A 24,086-nucleotide genomic window follows, 5' to 3' on the forward strand; every position below is an offset into this window, starting at 1 on the left:
ATTCAGTATTATTATAACCTAAAATATTGAATCAAGCTATTCTTGCATTAATGCTCCTGTACCTCAAACTATAAAAAGCTAAATAATATATGCTTCAGCTACGGGCACCTCTTGAGACCAAAATGGACAGATGGATAAAGAGTTTCTGCATATCCTAACATTTTACACTGATTCTGGCAGAGTTTTACAAGCCCTACTTATAAATGACATAACATGAAGAACTCATGGGACATTAAATGTCAGCCCTGGGAAAGCAGCGCCTTTGTGTTGGACAGAATGAACTCCCCTCTGTAGGGGGGTATTTAAGGATATCTTTAGCTTATTATGGGTTTTAATATCTGTAACTAAAAGTATAATCTGAATAGATAAGATTAACAAAATGTGAATGTTTTGAGGACACAAGAAAGACATTACAGAATGTTCCCTTATCAGTGGTACAGTCTATATATATATAGCTACAAATAGCAGTGAACACTAGTAATGGGCGAAATAATTAGGCAGACATGGATTTGTTGCGAATTTACGCATTTTGCCATTGTCGGATTATTTAGCGAAACAGGCGTCAAAATTTGCAGCGTAAAAATTGAAATTGCTGTCCGCATCAAAAAATTTTCTTGCTCGTAAAAAAAAGGCTGCATGTCAACAAAAAAATTGTTGCACACCGTTTTTTTTAATGCGCAACATTTTTATGTGTCATTTTTCGGCGAAGCGGGACAGATTTGCTCATCACTAGTGAACACATTGTTATGTGATCCCAGGGATAATTCTGTTCCTAAGTAATATAATAACATGTGAAAATGCTGATAACAATAATTGAAATATATCTAAAGTTCATTACATTTCACATACATTACAGAATATTGAACACACCTTTCCTTCTCAAAGCACTTTAGTCCGCAATATATTGTATTGGATATTTTAAATTAAAAACTTTATGTGTGATCTAATCTTTGAGATATTTAAAATAAGAAAGAAAAATAAAGGTGACATATCATCCATTTTTGTTATTTGTGGCCAGATTTAATGACCTGGACCACTCCATATGTGGTGCCCCCAAACACGTATTTTGACTAATCACTCTCAGGTGCAACCATACGAGAACTGGTGGCTAAAAATAAAGAATAAAGACCCCAGCTAGAGAATGATCTCCACTGATAAGTGTGCTGACTCAGGGACCAATCAGGAATTAGTATAAGGTTACAGCTATATAATAAACCAATCAGCTATCATCGGGGGCCAATGATTGAAAGCAGATTAGTTTGACTGCCCACAGGCAGATTAGTTTTATAAACCAAATAGCAGTGAAATGAACAGGAAACTATTATAGTAGCATGGCACTGTACTGACACATTGTATTACTGTGTTAAACAACTATACATATTGACAGTACATATAAATCTTTTCAGCGTAAGCACATATTGCTCACCAAAGTTCTGACATGTGGGGGTGTCTGGCAAAGAAAACTTTACATTATATGATATTGGGTTTGAGCAGTGGTAACAATTCCTGGGGGCAAGGACTCCTTAGACTGTTACAATGCATTTGCTTTAAAGTCAATGAATGATGATGTGGCCTTTCAACCCAATATGTTGGGAGTGGAGATCAACTATGTACCATTATATAAAATTAAGTTATATCTTACATACATACATGAAATCTACAGACTAATATACATAATAGTTTTCATTAGGAAGGTAAATCCTCCACCACTGTAGAATGAAAGGTGTTAGTAGCTGTGTCTGTCTTATATACCGACAACACAGGACTATCAATCATAGCACTTAGCAGTTACTGGTCACCTGTAGCAAACACCTTAGGGCAGTGGCGCACAGGGAGATTAGCCGCCCGCAACAAATCTCCCTTGTCATGGGTGAATAATCTCCCTGAAATGCCATTCCACCGGCGATTTACATTTGTAAATCGCCGGTGGGATGGCATACGTGGCACCGCGATTTCCACGAAATCGTGGAAGTTTCCTTTCAAGGCAACTTCTGCAAATGTATGCCATCCCACTGGAAATTTACATTTTCACCGGTGGGGTGGCATTTTGGGGAGATTAGTCGCCCACGACAAGGGAGATTTGTTGCGGGTGACTAATCTCCCCGTCTGCCACAGCCCTTACTGTGGGTACCTGCACCTGGGCAAACTTTGTGCCTTTTAAATATGGGGGGGTATGTGTACTAACTTGTGAAAACAATAAGAAAAAAAATACCTTGCTGGGGCCGATTTACTAAAACTCTAACATTTCTCTTTTTTTTTATTTTAAAATTCGAATAATCTAATTTGCATAAATGTCTGGAATTTACTAAAAAATATGAAATGAAAAAGCATGTGTGGGAAAAATCACAGAAAAGTTGTGAATAATGGAGAATTTTTCAACTTGTCGTGTGAAAACTGCGGCTTTTTAGAACTGTTGCACAAAAAAACAGCGTCAAAAACCCAAAACCGTTAAAGATTCAAAGCAAAAAAAGCGGAAGGGACATCTGCCATTGGCTTCTACATGGTCTCGGCAAGTTTTAGCTGGCAAATTGAGGCATAAGGATTTTTAGCCGTTTCGACGCATAGTAAATGTTAGAGATTGTGTGTCACATATATAAAACTTGCCATTAATCATGAATTTTCAGGGGTATTTCTAATAGTTTATACAAACAATCAATACAGACAGTGATGACTGCAATATTACATCATTCAGAAATTATTTTAGAACTTTATTTCCTTTTAGCAACCTCATGGAAAAACCTTATTATAGAGAGAATCACATAGTAACATATACCGTGACTTGTAGCAAAACCACTAAAAGTCCCTTGGTGATTATGATCATTAACTGACAGATAGTGCTGGCAGCAGTGCAAGTTGACATGACCTCACTTATAAAAACATGCCAGCAGTAGCAGTACTGGGTTTGAATTAATGGATGTGAGCAGTAATGGAGATAATATAATCTTATATTGTGATATAAATCCCCAAGGGCAAAGTCTTTTAAATCTACCTACTGTTACTCACTTTAACAGGGAACTTGATGACAGTTAGTATAGCTGTAGTTGGATATTAGGGTTGCAGATGCTATACATTAAGCATCAATAAAAACACAAGTAAAGGTGAGACCCACCAATGCTTGGCGGCATGGCTTTTCTGCCCACGGCTATAGGACTAGCAGAGATTCTGTTTAACATGATTCCTACTTTAATGCATATAACCCATTAGCACATGGGTTTAAGCTTGTTCAAAGACAAAGCAGATGGAAAATCTATGAAAATGGGAAATAAGACGACTAGGGTTGGTCAAAAACATCTCACTTTATACAAATGGACAGAGACACCAAACAAGTCCACTTAACCTGTGGTTAGTAAAAAAAAGTACTATTGTTCCTTTTCATTTTAACTCTAAGCAGATTAATTGTTTTTACACACTTTTATCTCCGCACTCAGTACCAAAAAGAATAATGACAAAAATAAACCATTGGTATACATTTCATACCAGGACATAAAGGGAACAAGTTAGAAATAGCTTTAGTCATTAGTTGGTGAATGACTTTTCTTTTCTATTCTGCCCCCCTAAACTGAAATGTCAAATTTGACAATAATTCTACACTTTTCACAATCCACAAAGAAATAAAACTAAAGGATATGTAACCCCCCCACCACACACACACACACACAAAAATTTAATTGGTCAACAGCCTCTTGGAAATCTTGGCCTCTTCCTTAGGAACTTACTTTGGCCCATGGCTAAATGAGCAGTTCTTCTCAACGCAGGTTACTAAACACGCCATCCAGTCTAGCAGCCAATGGTTCCTATAGAAGCGCAGCTTTAGCTGTCTGTTACTATTTATTTCTCCTTATCGCCTCTCCTTAGTTCAGCTTAACCATTACATGCTGAATCAAAGCACAACTTTTTTTCAAATTAAATTCTGCCTGTGTAAGCCTGCATTCTTGATTGCATTAACTTTACAGCACACATTTGCTGTTTGCAGATGTAAACATCACTAATTAGGTGTGACAGGGGAAATGGCCACCAGGTGAAAGCTGCTTTGTTTTAGGAAAATGTGATGGCAAACAGAGGGAATATATGAAGTACAAATTATGCCATTTGGATGGGTGATATGTGCCCAACTTATATAGACTGTAGGAAAATATAGGCTTTGCATGTCATTTAAAGGGCTCATTTACTGTAAGCTCAAGAGCAAAGTAACAGAATGAATATAAGAATGTTAAAGCTCTTTTCATGGCTTATGCCAAGCATTCGTACCCTAATGCTGTCACTGACTGTGTGCATGACATAAAGACTTTTAATTCCTAAATTGTCCTGGCTTTCTCGGATTATACACTACAAGTCATTTAGGGAAGATGGCTATTCCCTGGCAGTAGCATTGAGCCATTACATCAATGTAGCATGTATTGCTTGTGCAGAAAAAACAAGCCCTTGTTTATATAAGATAGATGTTGGTATATGATCAAAACTCATGGATGAAACTCAACACATTAGCTCAAAACTTTTCTTAAGCATTATATGGTGTACAAGAGTGTGGGACAATCTGGAGCATAAGAAACATTTAATGATTCCATGGAGTTGTGGAACTTAAACTGTGGAGCACAAACAGCCCTAATGGAGGTTTTAAAAACCATATATATATTTATTCTAATGTTTATAGAATGCCCATAGGTTTTGTTTCTGGTTTTATTTTGTAATTGCCATTAGATAAAAACATGGAAACTTGAAAATAAATTCCTTCTGGAGACTGTAGAAAGGCAACATAGAACAAGACCACTGGTGATACCACTCAAATACACACTATATTAGTACAAACCGATCAAGGGGTGTTAAGGGACATATGACCTACACAAAACTGACACATCTGTACAACTGTGTCCAAGAACTCGGGACTACATAACAAATCTGTTGATCAGAATAGTCATAGTATATTAAAAAAAACAAATATTTAATTGACCTCTCATTCTCTTGTTTATTGTTCTTCAGATATTTGAACCTAGACACGAGGGGTTGCCTTTCCAGGATAACTAAATATAATACTAACAACTAAAAAAAACCCAGCAACATTGAATCTGCCTTAAGTGGAGCCCTCAGCAAAACATTTGCAGGCTATCCCCCCATCTCCTTACTTAGACCTCAGTAGATTTTCCTGCTCTTCACTGGGTGTGCAGAAAGGCAGCATAGCTCTGTGATAGCATTGCACAATAGCAATGGAATGGAATACAGGCACCATCTGCAGCAGGTAACCAGTACAGGATTACCCAGTGGAGTGAAGTGGAGTTCCTCATGTGGCCCTTTTATTGTTCTCAGCCACATAGCAGTTTCTAACACATTTTGTCTAATTATACTTGTAATTACCATTACCATGCAACACCTCCATTATTATCATATATGGCATAAGAGTGTAATCCCTGGTGTGCACATTTCTTTGTTGCATAATCAACTTTTACATTCTAAGAACTGACTTTTAGTTCAAGACAGCTGGGTACATGGACATTTTTATCTAAAACTTGTTATTGCTTTCTTTCGTCTATGGTGAATGTCCTCTATACCCAGAACCAGATACATATTTGAACTGACCAACTGACCAACTTATGCTTTAAAAAGACAAATGTTTAATAAATTAACATAGTTCTGTGACATTCCAAATGACTAAATGTTGAAGAGGATGCTAGGAGACAGTCTGGCAAACGATGGTCTTACTAAGTCACTGGCAAACAATGGTCTTTCCTAATTTCACCCTGACCAAATATCCACACAGTAGCTTTTTACGATATTTTGAACAGAGTTCCCTGATAGTCTTTACCCTGAGATGCGATGGTTTAACAAAAAGCTTAAAGTGTTGACCTGAAGCCATTCATTATCTGGGGCAAGTATTTCTGTGTTCAAAGTCTACATCATAGAAGAGACAGCTATTCATGCAAAAGCATGGAACAGTACTGTTTTCATAAATACAAATTCTGATCCTGTACGAGCAATTCTATATTTAACAGTTTACTGATCAAGGTTAGACAGGACATACTATATATTACGTACTTTAAAACAAGGCTCCAAGAACACAACATCAAAATCAAGACACTGACGAGACAGAAATACAAGCTTCTGTTTTCTTAGGCCAACTGTGAAACTACAGATGGATCAGGCTCCATTAAACCTGCTCCATCTGTAGGATATGAAGGAATGTTTCTCATGTTAAAAGCAGGGGAGAGAAAAGGTTGATTTTGTTGCTATCTGTTGAATCTGCCTCAATGTCTAGAAAGGATTACATGAGCAATGCTCTGCATACTCTTGTAGGTTAGACAGAGCCCTGCTTACGTATGTTGAAATGAATGAATGTGTTTTTCTTTGCATATCATTTAGAACAGAAGAAAAATATAAAAAGCAATGTCTGCCTAGCAGAAACTATTCTATTACAGCAATGCTCTGTGCTAATAATGTGTTCAGCAGCAGTACACAATTGGTGTAATAAATGCAATACAGTAAACATCATTCTAATAAAAGGACTTTACTAACATGCTTTGGTCCCTTCTGTATGGGTACTTAGGTCACAATGCAATGGAAGAACTGAGTCTGTGTTCCACTGGCTTCTCTTAATGTTTTTTGTTAGGAAAGAACAATGAGGATCACTTCTATTTCTTACAGCATCCAGTATCCTATGACTTTTATATTGACCAGCTATAGGAACATTGAATTTCATGGGGTACTTCTCCCTTGGTTTTGCCCCAGGAAAATTGTCTTAATAAGGTATGTGTTAGGAGATGCCTTGGCTCCATATTTTCTACCTTCTACCTTCTGTACTTTCTTTAAATGCAGTAATACATTATCGATGGCTGTCCCATACTTCTCCTTTCTATGCTTTCAATGTGCATATATAAAAGGGATGTGGTTTTATTGATTTATTTTTTTGCATCATTCTTGAAAAAAATGAGCTAATTTCTGTTTCACTGCTTGAGAGTCATGCAGAGCAGTGCAATGACGACCGTCCATGAGACTTGAATACAACAACAAAATAGAGTGCCGTAACCGAAGGACTCACTAAAGAATAAGATACCTCTTTTTTAAATGCTCCATGGAGCAGAGGCAGTTTAGTATGTCAATGAGAGGCTGTTGAGACAGAGACATAGGAAGAGCTGAGTGAAGGTCTGGGAGCCAGTCCACACAGTATCACAGATGGAGGGATTCAGGCAGGCTAGATCCCTGAATCCCCACTTTCTGTGCGTACAAAGTGACAGGTGACCTCATTCAGACCTGATTATCTTACTTCCTGCATTCTAGTTCTTCCATACTGCAGTGAGGGGATCTGAAGTGCCATCAAAAACCTTATTCTGGACAGGAGCAGTGCCTGAGAACACACAAAGGGAAGGAGTGGGTGAATGAAAAAGTAAGGGCAAACAACATTCTTCCCTGAGTTTTTTTCCAGCTTCTATGGAACAAACTGATGAGAAGCAAAAGGCATTAGATTTTTAATTCTTCAGTGGCCATGTTCATACCACTTAATATTGTTGACCCATGTTGCTTATCTTTAGCCAGCATCAGATATCTATGGAAGAAATAGAAAAGGACCATTCCACTTCTGAAAGACCAGTATTCAGCCCAGCTGCAATGTACAATTCTAAAATACAGTACAAATCTTTGCCAATGAGAAAACACAATCCTTTATATTGTATTTTATCGCAAATAAATAATATCTAGGTAGAAAGAAACAGTTAGCCATGCACAATAAACTCACAGCTCCAACAATTTGCATTCATTTAGTACAATTTGATAGGATGAATTGAGATCTATATCTAAAAATTCACACATAGTACTGATATACTCAAGCATGATTAATACATATGAATTAATGAGTAGACTAGTCATGATATGAATCTAGTAGCTATATGAGAAATGACAAAGGCCCTACAGGAATAAAATGGAACATTTATTTTTTAAATGGCATATTAAGGAGTTTTGGTATTAAAGGGATATGTTACTCATTTACACTCTAGCACTGATCTTTACATATTCACAGTGCCAGGATGGGAGATCAGTATATACAGACTACATGTCCACAAAATATGTTATCCTAATCTCTATACCTACTACCATCCTTTCCTCAGTATTATATGCACTGGATACCTGACACCATGATAGTTTTACTGGTGCCCTGGTGGGTCAGTTCAATCCTTAATGGACGCATGGGGTTACAGTATACAGTATATACAATGAAATGCCCTAATATTGACTTTGAAAAACATTCTAGTAATATAAATCCAGATATAAAGAACAACAACAATCATTGTAAAATGGGGTAAACAAATGGAGATGTAGAGTTGGCCCTTAGCTGGCCCATGGGATCAGTAGAATATCACTATCCACTTTGGTCAGATGTGCTGCTGTATACGTTTTAGTAATACTGTATTTATATTAAATCTACTAATAGATATGGGTGAGACAATGTTACGTGCTCCAGAAATTCCTTTTCTGTAAACATTATAGAAAGTTACTAATTAACCCCTTAGCTGCTGTAAACCCTAGCTTATAGAAAGCACTAAGGGCTCCTGACCGTAAAAGAACACCCACAATATATGTTAAGTAACTAAAAATGTTTATTTTTAATTTTTTCAAATAAAGAAAATATTTCTTCCTAAAATACTTTAGACTGCATTACAAATTGTTTTAATAGAAAAGCAAATTATTTTTATTATCATTACTATACCCTTTTATAATACCCAATGGTTCAACACAAGACCATAGGATAAACCCATGTAAATGGGATTTTCTTGGAGCTTGTTTGGAATTCTTTCCCAGAATTCCTTTTGTTTATTTGTATCTGTATGAGGCAGTCTCTGTAAAATGGGGGGAAATTCAGATGGTCTTGTGTTGAACCATTGGGGATTATAAAAGGGTATATTAATTATAATAGAAAGCATTTGCTTTTCCATTAAAACAATTTGTAATGCAGTCTAAAGTATTTTAGGAAGAAATATTTTCTTTATTTGAAAAAAAAAATAAACATTTTTAGTTACTTAACATATATTGTGGGTGTTCTTGTACTGTCACAAGCCCTTAGTTTTCCATAAGCTAGAGTTTAAAGCAGTTAAGGGGTTATTAACTTTCTATATTGTTTACAGAATTTCTGGAACACATGACATTGTCTTACCCATATCTATTAGTACTCTACATCTGCATCTGCTAAGAAAGCATTCATTCTGCACATGCTTCTTTTATAAAAATATGTTACATAGATATCTGTCTTTTATTTTAGATTTACCTGGTATCCAGGGTAACTGCACTAGTCCAGGTTGCCATTTTCCTCTGTGCTATGTTGCTCCTCACATGGGGAGAGCTCATCCACAGACGTTTGGTTAGTGATTCCTGAAATGAATTAAATACTTTAAGGCTAAATACTGTATATCTAGTAGACAGTGCCTTAGTGGTTCCTTTCTACTTGGGTGCAAGACCCACAGAAGTCTCTTTCCACATGGAGCATAAGCTACAAACTGGACAGCATGTACAAAATGCTCAATTGATTATTATTAACTATTATGAAAAATAACAGTTGATAGAAACACTATTACGGTTATCCTGTTTATTTAAGCTACAATCGTGTTTAATGAGACATGGGGGAATATGAAGGACTTTTTAACACCCGCTTAAGATCTTTTATTGATTTAAGATTCCGGTCATTGGTAAATATCTGTACAGCTATTGGATCCATTATCTGGCACACTGTTATCCAGAAAGCTCCAAATTACATAGACTCAATTTTAATCAAATAATTCAGATTTATAAATATTATTTCCTTTTCCTCTATAATAATAAAACAGTACCTCATACTTGATCTTAACAAAGATATAATAAATCCATTTTGGAGGCAAAATAATCCTATTGGTTTTAATTAATGTTTAAATTATTATTTAGTAGACTTAAGGTATAGAGATCCATATTGTAGAAAGACCCTTTATTTGGAAAACCCCAAGATCGGAGCATTCTACATAAAGGGTACCAAACCTGTACATGATGTTATACAGTAGCCTAATACAAGATTTCTCGTACAATGCTCAGCTTAGATAAATGGTCTTTCTGTGCTTTTGAGACTTGTGCCTTAAGGCTAGTAAAAATATTTCAACATCAAAACACCCAACAGGATTGTTTTGCCACTAACATGGGTTTTTGCAGCTTAGTTATCAAGTACCAGGTACTGTTTTAGTTGTATCTAAAAGGAAATCAGAAGTTAGAAATTGTTTGTTCAAATAAGACGCTAAAGGAAAAGACACTGTCTTATTATGGAGCTTTCTGGATAGTTATGGGTCATTAAAAACAGCCCATTAATCAAAGCAAAAGATGCTAGGTTAATGGATAGTCCCGGGATAAATGCAAACATGGTATCCAAATATCAATTCACCTTTATTAGTATAAAAAAAACACACAATTCTTATAGAGCTGTGTTTAAAAACCATTAAAACCACACAGAGGATTCCCCAAACCTAGGTTCTTTTTAAATTTACGGAACGTGAGGGAGGTTGCAGGTTAAGATCAGACATCAGTGTATCACTAGCAGGGCTGTGTGGGGAAAGGAGGGTTGTGATGTGAAGGGGTGCAAGTATAAAAATAATCCAGCCTTAATGTATGCCACCTCTCAGGCTAAGTACAATCTTCCTTAGTTTCTGCTCATAGCCTGCTACTCTTCCCTGCCTTCCTTCCCAGTGTTACATTAGCCCGCCCAGCAGGGGGAGTAGGAGCTGAAATTACTGAGGGAAAGCAATGCAGAGAGCTGGAGAAGGTGCTGCTTTACCTTATTAGTAAGATAAGCACACATATATTCCTTTATATATCATTTATTTTTATAGTCTTGTACTATATTGGGACTGTAGGAACGCTGGCAAAGTTTTACATAGCTGTAATAGATCTAATGTTCAGCTCATATAAATTAGAGGTACGCCCAAGAGTTAAGTCTGAGGTGGAAACTGATTCTTTTGGGGCTATCTAGATTAATCTTTCTATGAAATGATAGGGAGTGATAAAGGATTGGGGTGCTAGAAATATGAACTCTGTTAAGGCTTATTTTGTTTGTGAATTCACACTCTTGACTGTCTAAGCTGATAGGAAAACCCTGCACTGCACTGATGAGCCCCAAGAAGGGCAAAACTGGTCTGTAGTTGGGAATCTGATCAGCTATTATCCTGGCTTCTGCTTTAAAACCAATTGGGTGAGCTTTAGCCTATAGGATAAACCCAAAGAAATATGCTAGAAATATGAACTCTGTTAAGGCTTATGGGAGAAATGTTCAGCTGGAATTGGTTATTGTGGGGGGCTTAAGTTTTGGAACTGGAGATATTAAGCTGATAATGGCTGGACTGGCTGGGAGTTGACAGAAAAATGCAAGAGACAATGAATGCTGGGAGTTGATTGTAAGGCAGCTGTTGGTTTAGAATTAATCTCTCTAAGTGTTCTTAGAGAGACAGCGTTATGGAACTGAATAAAGTTAAAAAAAATTCAGCCTTAAAGGACCAATGCCACCAAAACATGAATGGTTTTTTTCTGCTCCAAACTGTATTTTTACTTCAGTATTTTAAAGTTGTCAACGTATGAGTGTGACAGAATTTTTAAAAAATTGTTCATGGCTCTTACAGACAAGTGTTTTCCCTGCGTTTCCCTGTGCTGGATCTTTCATGTGTTTCATGTGCCACCTCCTCTCCCTATATGTCACTCTCATCCAACCACTATGTGTCAGTTACTGCCTTCTTCATTATTTTCATTTATTAACCCCACCCTCTCTCCTATCCTCATATATCCCTCATGTAATGCCGGTCATAACAGGCTTTTCACCCATATGCCATTCCCCATGTGTCACTCACTGCCACACTCACTGCCCAGTGCCATCCTTGTGTTCATGGGGGGACCCATATAAATAACTTGTATGGGGCCCCAAAGTTTCTGATGGCAGCCCTGATAAAAGTCTCTTATGTTCTGGCACTTCCCACTGATTGGCAGCTCTGTTCCTGTTTGCCCATCCTGCTTCTAAACTATCTACCAATATGTCTGTCAATATACACATTTATAAAGCAGAAAACATACATGATATAAGAGTGGCCAGCCAGCCTTGTATGGAAAGTCTCTCATATAACCCACATAGGGCTTTATTGGGTCCAGCTGGAATAGCCATACAGGCACCTGCTTTCAGGTCAAACACTTTTCAAATCGATGTTGTGCCTATTTTTATGTTATGAATAGCGCAGCACAGTTTCCAGATTCATTCTCTCTACTTATGTAACAGTCCCCCTACTCATACAGGTCTTGGTGCAAGCAGCCGGCTTTAACCCTGCATGTTTCCTTCACACAGTTAGGGTGCACCAACTGTCATATCTAAAACAACAGACCAAAAAGATCCTCCTACAAGTGGGAGGACTCAGATAGCCTAGTGGTTAGGGAATCGGCCTTCAGTGGGGTGACCCGCTGCGACTCGGGTTCGATTCCACCCTAGGTGCACCTTGTGACCTTGGACAAGTCACTTAACTCACATACCCATGTCCCGGCCAGCAAGCTGCGCGGGCAGCTTGAGAGCCGTTTTTTCAGTGGCTACATTTACCTTTCCCCACCAATCCCCTTTTTTGCATTTTCAAGGGCAGCTAATGATTTATAATACCAGCTATGAAATTGCCTGCCATATTATGGCTGATTGTCCCTGTCACAGTTAGTGGAACTGAGGTCTATGGCAGCTGAAAGCAACTGTCACAGGAAAAATCAGTTTCTTCCCAATAAGAAGTCAATTGATACACATTCCTGATGCTTGTGATATAACTATGAGAGCCCACTAGATATCAGACCAATGCCAATGGCAGTAAGAGACTGAAAGCAGTTGCAGATCAGCAATAGCAGATCAGGGGCGCTGCTGCCATAAGCCTGCAAGTTAATAGGGGCAGCAAAAAGCCACTCCTGGTAGCTTTAAGAGCTGAAATTTTGATTTTAAATCGGATTTTCGACTCTGTACTAGCAATGTGGCCCCCTCTTCACACCCCTGCGAGGGAGGCGGCACCTGAAAGGCTGCCTCAGGGCAGCATAGACCCCAGAAACGCCCCTGTCTGAAGATGAATTGTTTTTTTTATTAGAGCAAGTATGAATGTATAGGGCACGGTCAGCATTGTTTTCTAGCTTAGGGTGCATCAAGGGCTCACTTATAGAAAGGGTTAATAAGCACAGGAATTTACCAATGGCTCAGCTAGTGGGAAAACAGAAAGCTTTTTTGTGCTACAAACCCTGCTGATTTCTGCCGGATGTAAAAGTAAATGGGAATTCACATCACAAAATGTTTCTGTCATTTTTCTCTCTTGATTTGCTGCAGTGGCCTTTAAAAAAAAAAGTAATTTCTGAAAAATATTTTGGGCTATTCATACCTTTGATTCTAATCAAATTAAACATAATAAGTGCAAAATACAAACAAGAAAGTCACTCACGATTCAGTAGGTGCAAAAAACTGCCTCCATGTAGGTTTATTGGAGTAATCAATGAGAAGGATACAGGCGTTTCGGGAATGCTACATGGAAAAAGGGAACGAGAGGTTCCCGAAATGTCTGTATCCTTCTCACTGATTACTCTAATAAACCTGCATGGAGGCAGTTACCACACCCCATTTAAAAAAAAAAAAATACTCCTTTTATATAGTAAAAATGGCGGGATCAGACGCAAATGTGGTATACCCTCATACTGTACTACCTAAGGAAAACAATATAGTAACTCCTACAAATAAAATACAAATATAGAGAGAAGGCAGTCAGTTATAAGTGAGTTATAACTATGTACCAGTTTTGCCCCCCCATACACAGTACCCCCATGCACAGTGCCCCCATAAACAGTAACCCCCATAGACAGTGCCCCCATAAACAGTACCCCCCATACACAGTGCCCCCATACACAGTACCCCCCATACACAGTTCCCCCATACACAGTGCCCCCATACATAGTAGCCCCCATATACAGTGACCCCACACACAGTGCCCCCCATACACAGTACCCCCCTTACACAGAGCCCCCATAGACAGTACCCCCCATACACAGTGCCCCCATAGACAGTACCCCCCCACACACAGTGCCCCCATAGACAGTACCCCCATACACAGTATATCCAAGAGCAATTTTGGCTTTAAATATGAAACAGTAGAATGATTTTTTTTTCCATTATTATGCCACTGCTTTGAGTTGTTGCTTGCCTCTTGTAAAATCTCGTTGTTTACTATGTGACAATGACAATAAAGATATATTCTATTCTATCTATTCTATTCTATAGACAGTGCCCCCATACACAGTACCCCCGATACACAGTGCCCCCATAGAAAGTGCTCCAAAGACAGTTCCCCCTATAGAAACTGCCCCCATACACAGTGCCCCCATAGAAAGTGCTTTAAAGTCAGTACCCCCCATAAAAAGTGCCCCCAATTGACCCCATAGACAGTAGCCCCCATACACAGTGCCCCCATAGAAATTACCCCCCATACACAGTGCCTCCATAGAAAATACCCCCCATACACAGTGCCCCCATAGACAGTACCCCCCCATACACAGTAGCCTCCATAGACAGTACCCCCATACACAATGCCCCCATAGACAGTAACCCCCATACACAGTGCCCCCATACGCGCTCCAGCATCTTCAGCTGCTCTGCTTCTTATGCGGCTCCTTGCGCGGCGGCGACGACAGGCCCTTTTATAAGGTTGCACCTCGTGTGTACGTGTGACGTCAATAAGCACGGGGTGCAACCTTATAAAAGGGCCTATATATCCTATTAGGCTGTACTCTGTGTGGCACAGGGAAACTCCTAACACAGCAAGTTGCATTCCACCTGCATTCCACGCTTGCCTGTGCCACAGTGACTACAGTCATATAGGAAATACAGGCCTGCGTTTCTTTTTGTGTTCTCCTGCGCTGAAACACATGCAAGATCCAGCACAGGAAAACCCACTGTGGTAAATTTCAGTAGCGGTCATGCTCATTTCCTAGTGCTCCTTGATAAGGGTATTTTACCAATTAGTTCAGGTCCCCTGTAACAATGAAAATTGTTCTGTGGATTCCTCTGCTCTACATGTTTTTGTGTTTTTATTTAGTCCCATCCATGTCCCAAGTTATGTAAATAAAACCATTTGTAAATGTTACACTTTACTATGACATACAATATATATTTATTCCTCACCACTGGCTGCTCTTTCCTTCCACTTCTGCTTGTTTTCCTGGATATACTTTGTCCACGTTGTTCGAAAGCTTTTAATGTCAGCATTAATATCTCCCATTTCAGAATGGTCATCTATGGATGGCTGCCTCCACTGAGAGCTTAAAGAGGTAGAAATACAACTACTGAGTTGGTAATGGGAAAAATAAGCCACAGCAGAACTGCAGTTTCATTAACTGCTACAGGTTCAACAGCAGTTTAATCCAAAAGATTACAACTACAGTTATTAGGTGACTTATAATCCAACAGCAAATGAGGCCTGTGTCTATGATAAGGGCTCACTGTAGAAAATGAAATATTTTAGACTGTGCGTCTTTACTACTACAGGCAGTATTTACTAAATAATGGGGCGGAGGAGCTTTAAGAATGCCTAGGCATCATGTCATTAATACAGATAAAGGCTTTAAAATAACAAGTATTCATTGTGATTGATTTTGCTGACAAAACAATGTATAAATTGGGTACTTTGGCTTCCTAATAAGCAAATTAATGTGTTTTAAATATCATATCTGCATATTACATGAATTTATGTGTGAAGTAGTACATTAGTTTGATAATAATGCCAATCCCAATGATGTATTTTACGCACAAGCTAAAAATGTGAATCCTGGAGGTGTTCCTGGGACTCCAAATCATCTGGCCTTGCTGTCAGCATGGAGTATAGGAAGCCATATTAGGTGATGGATGGGGGCTTTTTGCTGTGGAATGCACCAAGGGCAGTTTAATAAGCTAGTCTTGTCTGTAGTAGAATGTAAACCATCTCTGAACCAATCTGTGTGAGAAACATTTTCAGACCTTGACTGGTTGACTGAAGCAGTTGATTTGGATTTGCTTCTCTCCTCTACTAATGGAAGAACAGTCTTTTCAGCCACATCTGTAAGCACTGAAAAAGTGGGATCCACAATAAATTCAATAAAGCCTGTGAAAAAGCAGATGGTATGTTGTATTAGTGCACCCACGTGACAAAAACTTGTGCACATCAAATTGTCACTTAGCTTCTCATTTTGTTCTCAGGAAAATAGAATGAATCCTACTGTATCATTTGTACACAGGATGAATGAGTTTATCGCACACACAACCATATTTAAATTGTTGTACTATAACAGGTACATGACTTCTTCTGGCAGCATATTTTAACTTCCCCCTCCTCTTTGATAAACAACTGGCAGATTAATCATTTTTCTAGCAAATGTAACCAGATCCATTATATCTGGTACTTCTCTTCTTGTCCTGCATTGTGGCATCATATAGCAAAATAAAACAGTTGTTTGTGCTTTATGGCCATTTCCCATGGAGAGATTAGTCACCTGAGATAAATCTGCACTACCACACACGACTAATCTCACTGAAATGCATTTCCACTGGTGATAATGTAAATCGCCGATGGTAAAACACATGCATTGCTTTGTTGGAAACTTCTGGCAACTTAGCAATGTGTATGTTTTCCACTATCGATTTACATGATCACTGGTGGGAAAGCATTTCGGGGAGATTAGTTGAAACTAGGGGTAGGCAGAAGAGGCCTGTGCAAAGGGCAAAACTGTAGGGGGGCACTGGGTATGTACCTTTTCTGCCTGAATTCCCCTAGGTTAGGGCCGTAAGTTCAGTGTGTCAATCTCCCCATGTGATGTCTAGCTGCAGGGGCTTCGGTGTGTGAGTTGCAGGGCGATGTTACAATGCAGGTGTGAAATATGGGTATAGGCTGGGTCTCACACAGTGGAGGGTGAAAATTGGGTATGGGGACTGGCCTTGGTCACCCATCCCTGTAGGCCCAGCTCTTTTTTTTGTTGTCATTGAAATCCTGGTGGCCACTTTACTGATTCTATCATCCTTGTAGTCAGGAGCAGTGCATGTACCAAAAGTGCCACATTCGTGTATGTAACTTTGATAGTTATTAAGGGTTTTACATGCAAAACCACAGAGAAAATCTTCTATTTTTTGCAAGTTCAACAAATGCAGTGATATCTTACCAATCTGAGATTGGGCAACCAAAGTGGACTTTCGGTCACATAGTGGAGAAAAGGGCAAGCCCATTTCAGCCTCTTTGTCGCCCTTAGAGAAAAAGTAATGTTATAAATTAATTTCAAATTATATGTAATAATAAATATCTTCTGTAAAAAGAAAATTATAAATTAACTTGCAAGCATACACATTTCTGTTTGGGGGGTTGGGGGGCAGGGTCTGTCACTCCTTCATTACTTATATAGCATCAGTTGGTTTGCAGCAGTCTAAAATAATATTATGCTGGAATCTCATCAAGTAATGGATGACAGAATACCAAACGTACTGTTTATCTCTTGTCTTTTCAACTGGGGTGGAAGTTTCATTGTATTCATATGTACTGTTAATCTGTTGACACTACCATATTTAATACCTACAATTCATTGTGGATCCCTTTACACCTTCCCAAAAGGTTGGCTTTGATGCAATACATAATCATGTGCACAAGACTGAATACTGTAGCTAATATAATTGCCAAAATCAGATGAATCATTTGGTCCCCAGGTGAAGGGAGCTGAAAGCAGATGTTAAATACATATGGCTCTTGAGGAGGATTTTCATTGCTAGGTTGGTGCATTTGCCAGTTTACTGCCAAGAGCTAGCTCCTGGCACAAAACAATTCATGGTCCAATTAGCTATATTCTACTTAACTTTATGGTTTAGTCTTTAAAAGCTAAAAACATCCATTATAACAGGGGAACAGTATAAAAAATAAATGCTGTAAAACTAAGATGATGGCCAGGGTCGGACTGGGGGGATACACTAGGTTTAGTGTCAGGATATATGTACTGTTAATATGAATTCATGTTTTTACAACAGTGCCACCTGCTGGTCAGATTCCAACAAGAAAAGAAAGAAAGAAAAACTAAGCTGATGTTAGGAAAGATGTGAGAAAAGTTATGTGAGGTTTCTTATGTTTTTCCAAACCAGAGGAATATCAGAACAGTGCTCTTGCTTTTTACTGACAAGTTTCTTGACTGGATCATGGCCGGAAAGTGACCAGCAGGAGGCGAGATTGCAACAAAATCTATTCATATTAACAGAACATGTTTCCCTTAATCTTGGAATCTTAAAGAAGAGAAAACAGTGAATGCGTAGAATAGAACTCTCATCCATTTTACATTCACTTATTTTGAAGGTTTACTTAGTAACAGGTGAGTATCAGCTGAGATTTTTCTGACACTGGCTTATGTGTAGTCCTAATGTCCTTCTAGACATCAAACACATCAGACCAACATTTGACTGTATTACAATACTTTTGGCGGGAGGCAACGAATGTAAAACTTGCCTCCTGCAACAGAACCTGGCACTAATACAATGAGCTATGATGCATTTTCCCGAGTGGCAGTATATATATAGTATTTAGTATTCAGTGTGTATTTGTACTAGATTTTTTATCTTTACTGCATTTTTGTAGCATCAAAAGTTTATTGTGTATAAAATACTGGGACGTTAATAAGGCAGGTTGTTGCTTTACATTTTATAATTCCGTAATAAGCATTTCTTGTAAAGAAATTAAAAAAGAAATAGCACAAGCAAATGCCATTTCAGTATGAGAATTGTAATTGTACTAATATATAATTTTGTACTCAGCAGTTGTTTAACTGATTTAATAGTTTAATTTAAAATAAAAAAGGGCCAAACAAATGTGTAATGTAATAACCAATGAGAGACTGCCTATGGAGCCATTATTAGTATCATAAATGTAAATTACATATTACAGTTGTGTTAATGGTATGAAATTATTGAAATTCATTGAACACTTTGTACAGTATGGTTTTTGTTTTAGAAACTCTTGGCATGTAAAGAGAAAGACTAAGTACTATGTAACACATTAGATTAGCAGTAAAGCCTGGTATTATGTATAATGTTATACAGAGCAATACTGGCTGCTACAGAAATACACATTTAAGTGATCGTCAATAATCTCCATTAGGAATTACTGTACAGGTTTCTTTTCCTTACCTGTCTAAAAAACTCTTCCATCAGAGCTTTGGTCCATCGTGCATGCACCTTCCACTGCTTGGTGGGGTGGCTGATATCAGCTGCATGGAGTAGTAGAGAAAGAGCCTTTGATTTGTCGATGCTGAAAGCAGATGTAACAAGCAATAAGCAAGGGCTAGAAATCTGGCATCCGATCTGTTCCAGAAATGGATTGTCAAGGGATTAATATGTGGAGAATAATGTACCTCCTAAGGATGTAATTTACATGACAAGGGAACTCCTCAATTGACCCTTCACCTTGGGTCATCCCACTGAACCCCCATTGTTACATACCTTAATGAAACACCAGGAAACAGAAATGGAGCAAAATGGCCACAGCATTTATTCACATTTTATCAAATAAATAGGACCTTGCCAGCCTATACCAAGCAGATATTTTAAAGCCTGAATTCCATAAGGGATTGCTACTATGCCATTCCTCACAGAAGACTTCAGTTTCACTTCCATAGTTGCCATTTAAGATCATATCATTATATTCACCACTGAATATTAGGCTGCCTCTACCTACAGAGAGGATGTCTCCAAACTCTGCCACCAGCAGGAGCTGCATGTCACACTATGAGAGAAGTTCAGTAGCCCTTCTTTTGGTCCTGAATCTGCAGTGTCTCGATGATAGGAAATCCAAACAGGATGTCACCTAGCACAAGCAGTAGTAGCATCTGTATCTATCAATCCACCGTGCAGTCACACGAGAGAACCTCATTCCCCCTCTTCTAAATTTACCCATGCAGTACTCTGGCATGGTCCTACCACTGCTGTCCATCAGGGTGGGTTTGGGTGTTCGGCAAAACCCAAAAAAGCGGGTTCAGTGCCACAGCCTGAAGCCAGTGCCAATTATGTCTCAAGAGGGAAAAAATTCCAGAATTTCATAATCAGCCCTATAATCATCTTCTATAACAGGCTGGCATACTAATAAGAGTAGTAGTCAGTAATTTAACATTACCATAGTAGACCATTAAAAGTTAATTTCTTGTGATATAGAATACTGCACTGGCACAAAATAGTCCACTTTTTCTTAAGGTCTAGTAGTTTAAGACTCATAAACTACTAGATTTATAGCTGCATAACAATAGAACCTCAAGGTACTTTATGTGAAAGTGCCATTTTTTTTGCTACTCACGTTTCCAACTGTTGCAGAGATGTTTTCATGGTTTTGACTTGCTGAAAATGACATGACATATCAGTGGCCAGGACCATCTCTATGACAAGAGACCTTAGTTCCCTGAAGAACAAGAATAAACTTTAGTCACAATCAACATAATTGATATTGGGTGCTTCTTGACATCTAATGTATATAAAAGCATATTATATGACATCAAACATTCTAGTACCAGCACTGCCTAAATAATTATCATTACAAAATAAGTGACCCCCCGATAAGAGCTGCCAAAGTAAAAGTTCCTGAACCTCATCCAAAACTGACTGGGTAATTATCATTATAGCCAAGGCCAGAATAAGGGGAAAGCAGACGAGACACATGCCTCAGGTGCAGTGGGGTACGGTGTGATTGTCAGGACTGGGGCAATAAGAGACAAGAGGGGATGGTGAGTGGGCAGATTGTGCCCATAATAGTACTACATTGATTGGTGCCCAAATACTGCTAGTCCCCACACTGATTATAGCTTACAAAACTTCCTTTCAGGCTTTGACTTGTTATGAAACAACCAGGCAGGACACTGTGTATATTGTGTGGTTGTAGTAGTTATTCAAACTTACCAGTGATGCCTTTTTAGACAATACAAACTCGACTTCCTGCCTGCATTTGTGTGCAGGCCAATAAGGCCCTGGTCTAGGGTGGCAAAGATCCGGGGACCACATATTGGCGACTTCATTGGTCACAGGGGAAGGGGGGCAAGGGATTTTGGCAACTGCTTAAATCTCTGTCCAGTACCCAATGGAGAAGACTGCATCGACTCTAGTGGTGGATGGGTGAGGGGCTGTGGGCTGGTTGGGGTATTATTACCCATCTGGGGTTGGTGCAAGCTACGGGGGGTGTGTTAAATGGTGAGTTTGAGCAGGAGGAGGTTTGAGACGGGGCTTAGGGGCACACAAGTGTTAAAACCAGCTCTTCTTTACTTACGTGAACTCATCCTTAGTTAGATTGACAAAGATATTCATCTCATCATCTTGCATAATCCGATAAACAGCACTGACATGGTGATTCTCCAGCACCGAGCGGTCATTGTACAGAATGGCACAGTCTGACCTAAATTATAAATATTATTATTCAGCGGAAATATTTATATATCACTGGGCATAAAAGAAAACAAAGTCAAGTACTTAGTATTAGGAATGCCACAATAATCCACTGACCGTCCTAATCATTTGACAAGGATTCAGTGAATTTACAAGAGACAGAAGTTAAAATGTTGGGAGGCAATTAAATAGAAAGTGCAAAGATTTTAAAACATTTTAAGTACTAAGAGTTGTCCCCAGGCCTGCTCACACACAAACCAAGGGCAAACATATGCCAGGTTACATCAGCCAATGAATGGACAAAGTTCTGTCTTTTTACTCCCACACTACTTCCTGTTACAGTCAGAGCTGCATTATTTCCTGTCAGCTGATCTCTGAGGGAGCACACAGCCCATCACTAAATGGCGGCTCAAGGGAAAAGATGTAAAAGGGCAATATTTACTGATTATATATATATACAGTATATATATATATATATATATATATATATATTCCAGTACGGTTAAATACTTATTAGCTCACATTTTATTATATACAGTAAATTCATTAATCATATGGAACTTTATCATGAAGTAAGTTCTCTTTATAATGTTTATGACTAATGTGTTGATAAAGGTATCTGCATTGCTAAATTTGCCTATTGGTAACATTTACCTATATCTGAGATACCTTGATACACCCATGAGGTAAGGCACAGGAGAATTATCTTTAACTAAATGCAGTTGTTATGAAGCTAAATTGGCTCTAAAGTTGCTGCTATCTATGATTATTAATGATTACGGCTCAGGTTGCTATGTTCTTTATGAACTCTTACATGTTTATCCTGGTTTGGACTCCCGCTGCTCACATAATTGGTTCAAAAGAAGAGCTAAAATGGCAGATTAACTTGGAGATGATTAATATTAATTGCTGAACAATACAGAAACAGTGCTACCTGCACCGGGCAGGAAAAATCTGCTCATTAGGTGTTAGGTCAAGCTCTGAACATAGAAGACCATAATTGCACAGACTTTGACTGAAATAATGACAAGCAGCAGGGTGATGTGGAGCCAGTTTTTAAGACAATTAAAAGTTCATGTTTTAATTAGCAGAGAACAAGAAAGTATATTTTCATGGCGAATTGTGTTAAAAAATAATGCAAATAAAGCACCCAAGTTAAAGGGGAAGTTCACCAACTGAACTTTTAGTATGATGTAGACGCAAAGTCAGCACATATTGCAAGTTATCAATATCATTTTTTTACCCACAATGCAGCCTTGCAATGCCAGTTGTAAAATAATTGCAGAAAATAGTTTTGGAGATCCAAATAACAGAAAGATCCCTTATCTGGAAAAACCCAGATCCCAAGCATTCTGGGTAACAGGTTCAATACCTGTATTTGTAGAACACCAGTTATACAGTGCTGTACAATAATATATAACAAACAGGAGTCTAACAATAAGTTAACAAACAAGGAATATAGAATACAATGGGATCAAAGACCCTGTTGACAAGAGCTTACAATGAAAGGCTGAAGGAGTCCTTACTATATATATTTTCCCTGTGTCTGTGGTTTCTCCCACATCCTAAAGGCATACTGGTGATGAAGCTGACCCTACTGCACAATCTCTACTGCAACAAAGACAGATGTCTACATGTTCATTGTAAAGCTCTGCAGAATACAGAAATAAAGAGTAGCAATGATAACCTATTAAATGACATACTTTGTCTGGATGTGGAAGCTGTTTGTCGTTCCTGTATGTTCAAAATCATGGATGGCCGCAGCAAAAATAATCGCCAAAATCTCAATCTCATTCAGACAGTGCTAAAGGGAATAAAAATACCACATAAATAAATTGTTAAAAACACAATAACCTCTAGGGGGAGAGGGAGTATAATGGAAATGAGAGAAATTAAAAACTGAAACTATCATTTCCCCCTAAAATATCTTCCAACTGAGCTGCTTTAACCATTGCTGAAATACTGAAATAATGAGGGGAGGATAAATAAAACAAAGATCAAAAATTCTCTTTAATGCAGGTTCACTGCTTCCTATTACTGCATGCAGAATTGAAAGGAGCTCTAGAGACACTGTGCCGAGTTTAAATATTTACAGATATTGTATTAGCTCTTCCTTTGTTATTACAGAAAGGACAATGTATTTCATTAGAGCTCTGTTCGAGTTATCTGTTCAATATTCTGTATGACAAAGAGACCCACAGCCGCTTGAATGTATCAAGATTCGGTAATCTCCTTCTTATCAAATCTGCTCCTCTTCCTAGGGTAAAGCACCACTTGGCATGAGAGCTTTCCCAGCAAAGGATAGTAAGATCAAAACTATAATCCTTATCCCATGTCATACCGGATCCCAGCAGTGTTTGGAGCCCAGCTTATTCTATTAGTAATTTTTCCAGCCAAGATTTCATTAGGAATTAGAAATAGATTTGGAAGGTGACAAGATGAATTCAAACAGTCACTATTAAGAATGTCAGACATTTTCCTTAGAAGTAAAAATTAAGCCAATACAATATCTGTCATTATGTTAAGCTCCATTTTTATCCCTCCCATTCTAAGTGCCATTTATTATTATGTAAAGTGCCATTGATATCTAACTCTCCTTATATGAAGCATCATTAATATAGAGTATGGAGATTTATAACAGTTGAAAAGATATCAAAACATGATTAAAAGTGGCACAGTGCTGGTAGTCTCC

At 38.3% G+C, this 24,086-nt stretch overlaps 1 protein-coding gene across 3 annotated transcripts in view; it reads right to left on the reverse strand.

Moving 5' to 3' along the window:
- Positions 1-2,250: 2,250 nt before the first annotated feature.
- Positions 2,251-24,086, reverse strand: part of pde1b (phosphodiesterase 1B) — a 183,168-nt gene continuing 161,332 nt past the window's right edge. For 2 of the 3 annotated variants that reach the window (XM_018091030.2, NM_001097267.1), the window contains 9 exon segments: positions 23,098-23,198; positions 21,279-21,404; positions 20,319-20,420; positions 19,160-19,280; positions 17,164-17,245; positions 15,989-16,112; positions 15,158-15,294; positions 9,245-9,348; positions 2,251-7,333 (listed from right to left, as the gene is read on the reverse strand). In XM_018091030.2, the coding sequence (XP_017946519.1) occupies positions 9,266-9,348; positions 15,158-15,294; positions 15,989-16,112; positions 17,164-17,245; positions 19,160-19,280; positions 20,319-20,420; positions 21,279-21,404; positions 23,098-23,198 (876 nt within the window). In that variant the 3' untranslated portion in view covers positions 2,251-7,333; positions 9,245-9,265. 3 annotated transcript variants of the gene reach the window in all.

The sequence above is a fragment of the Xenopus tropicalis genome, chromosome 2 (genome assembly GCF_000004195.4).
Source record: "Xenopus tropicalis strain Nigerian chromosome 2, UCB_Xtro_10.0, whole genome shotgun sequence".
NCBI classification, from domain to species: Eukaryota; Metazoa; Chordata; class Amphibia; order Anura; family Pipidae; genus Xenopus; species Xenopus tropicalis.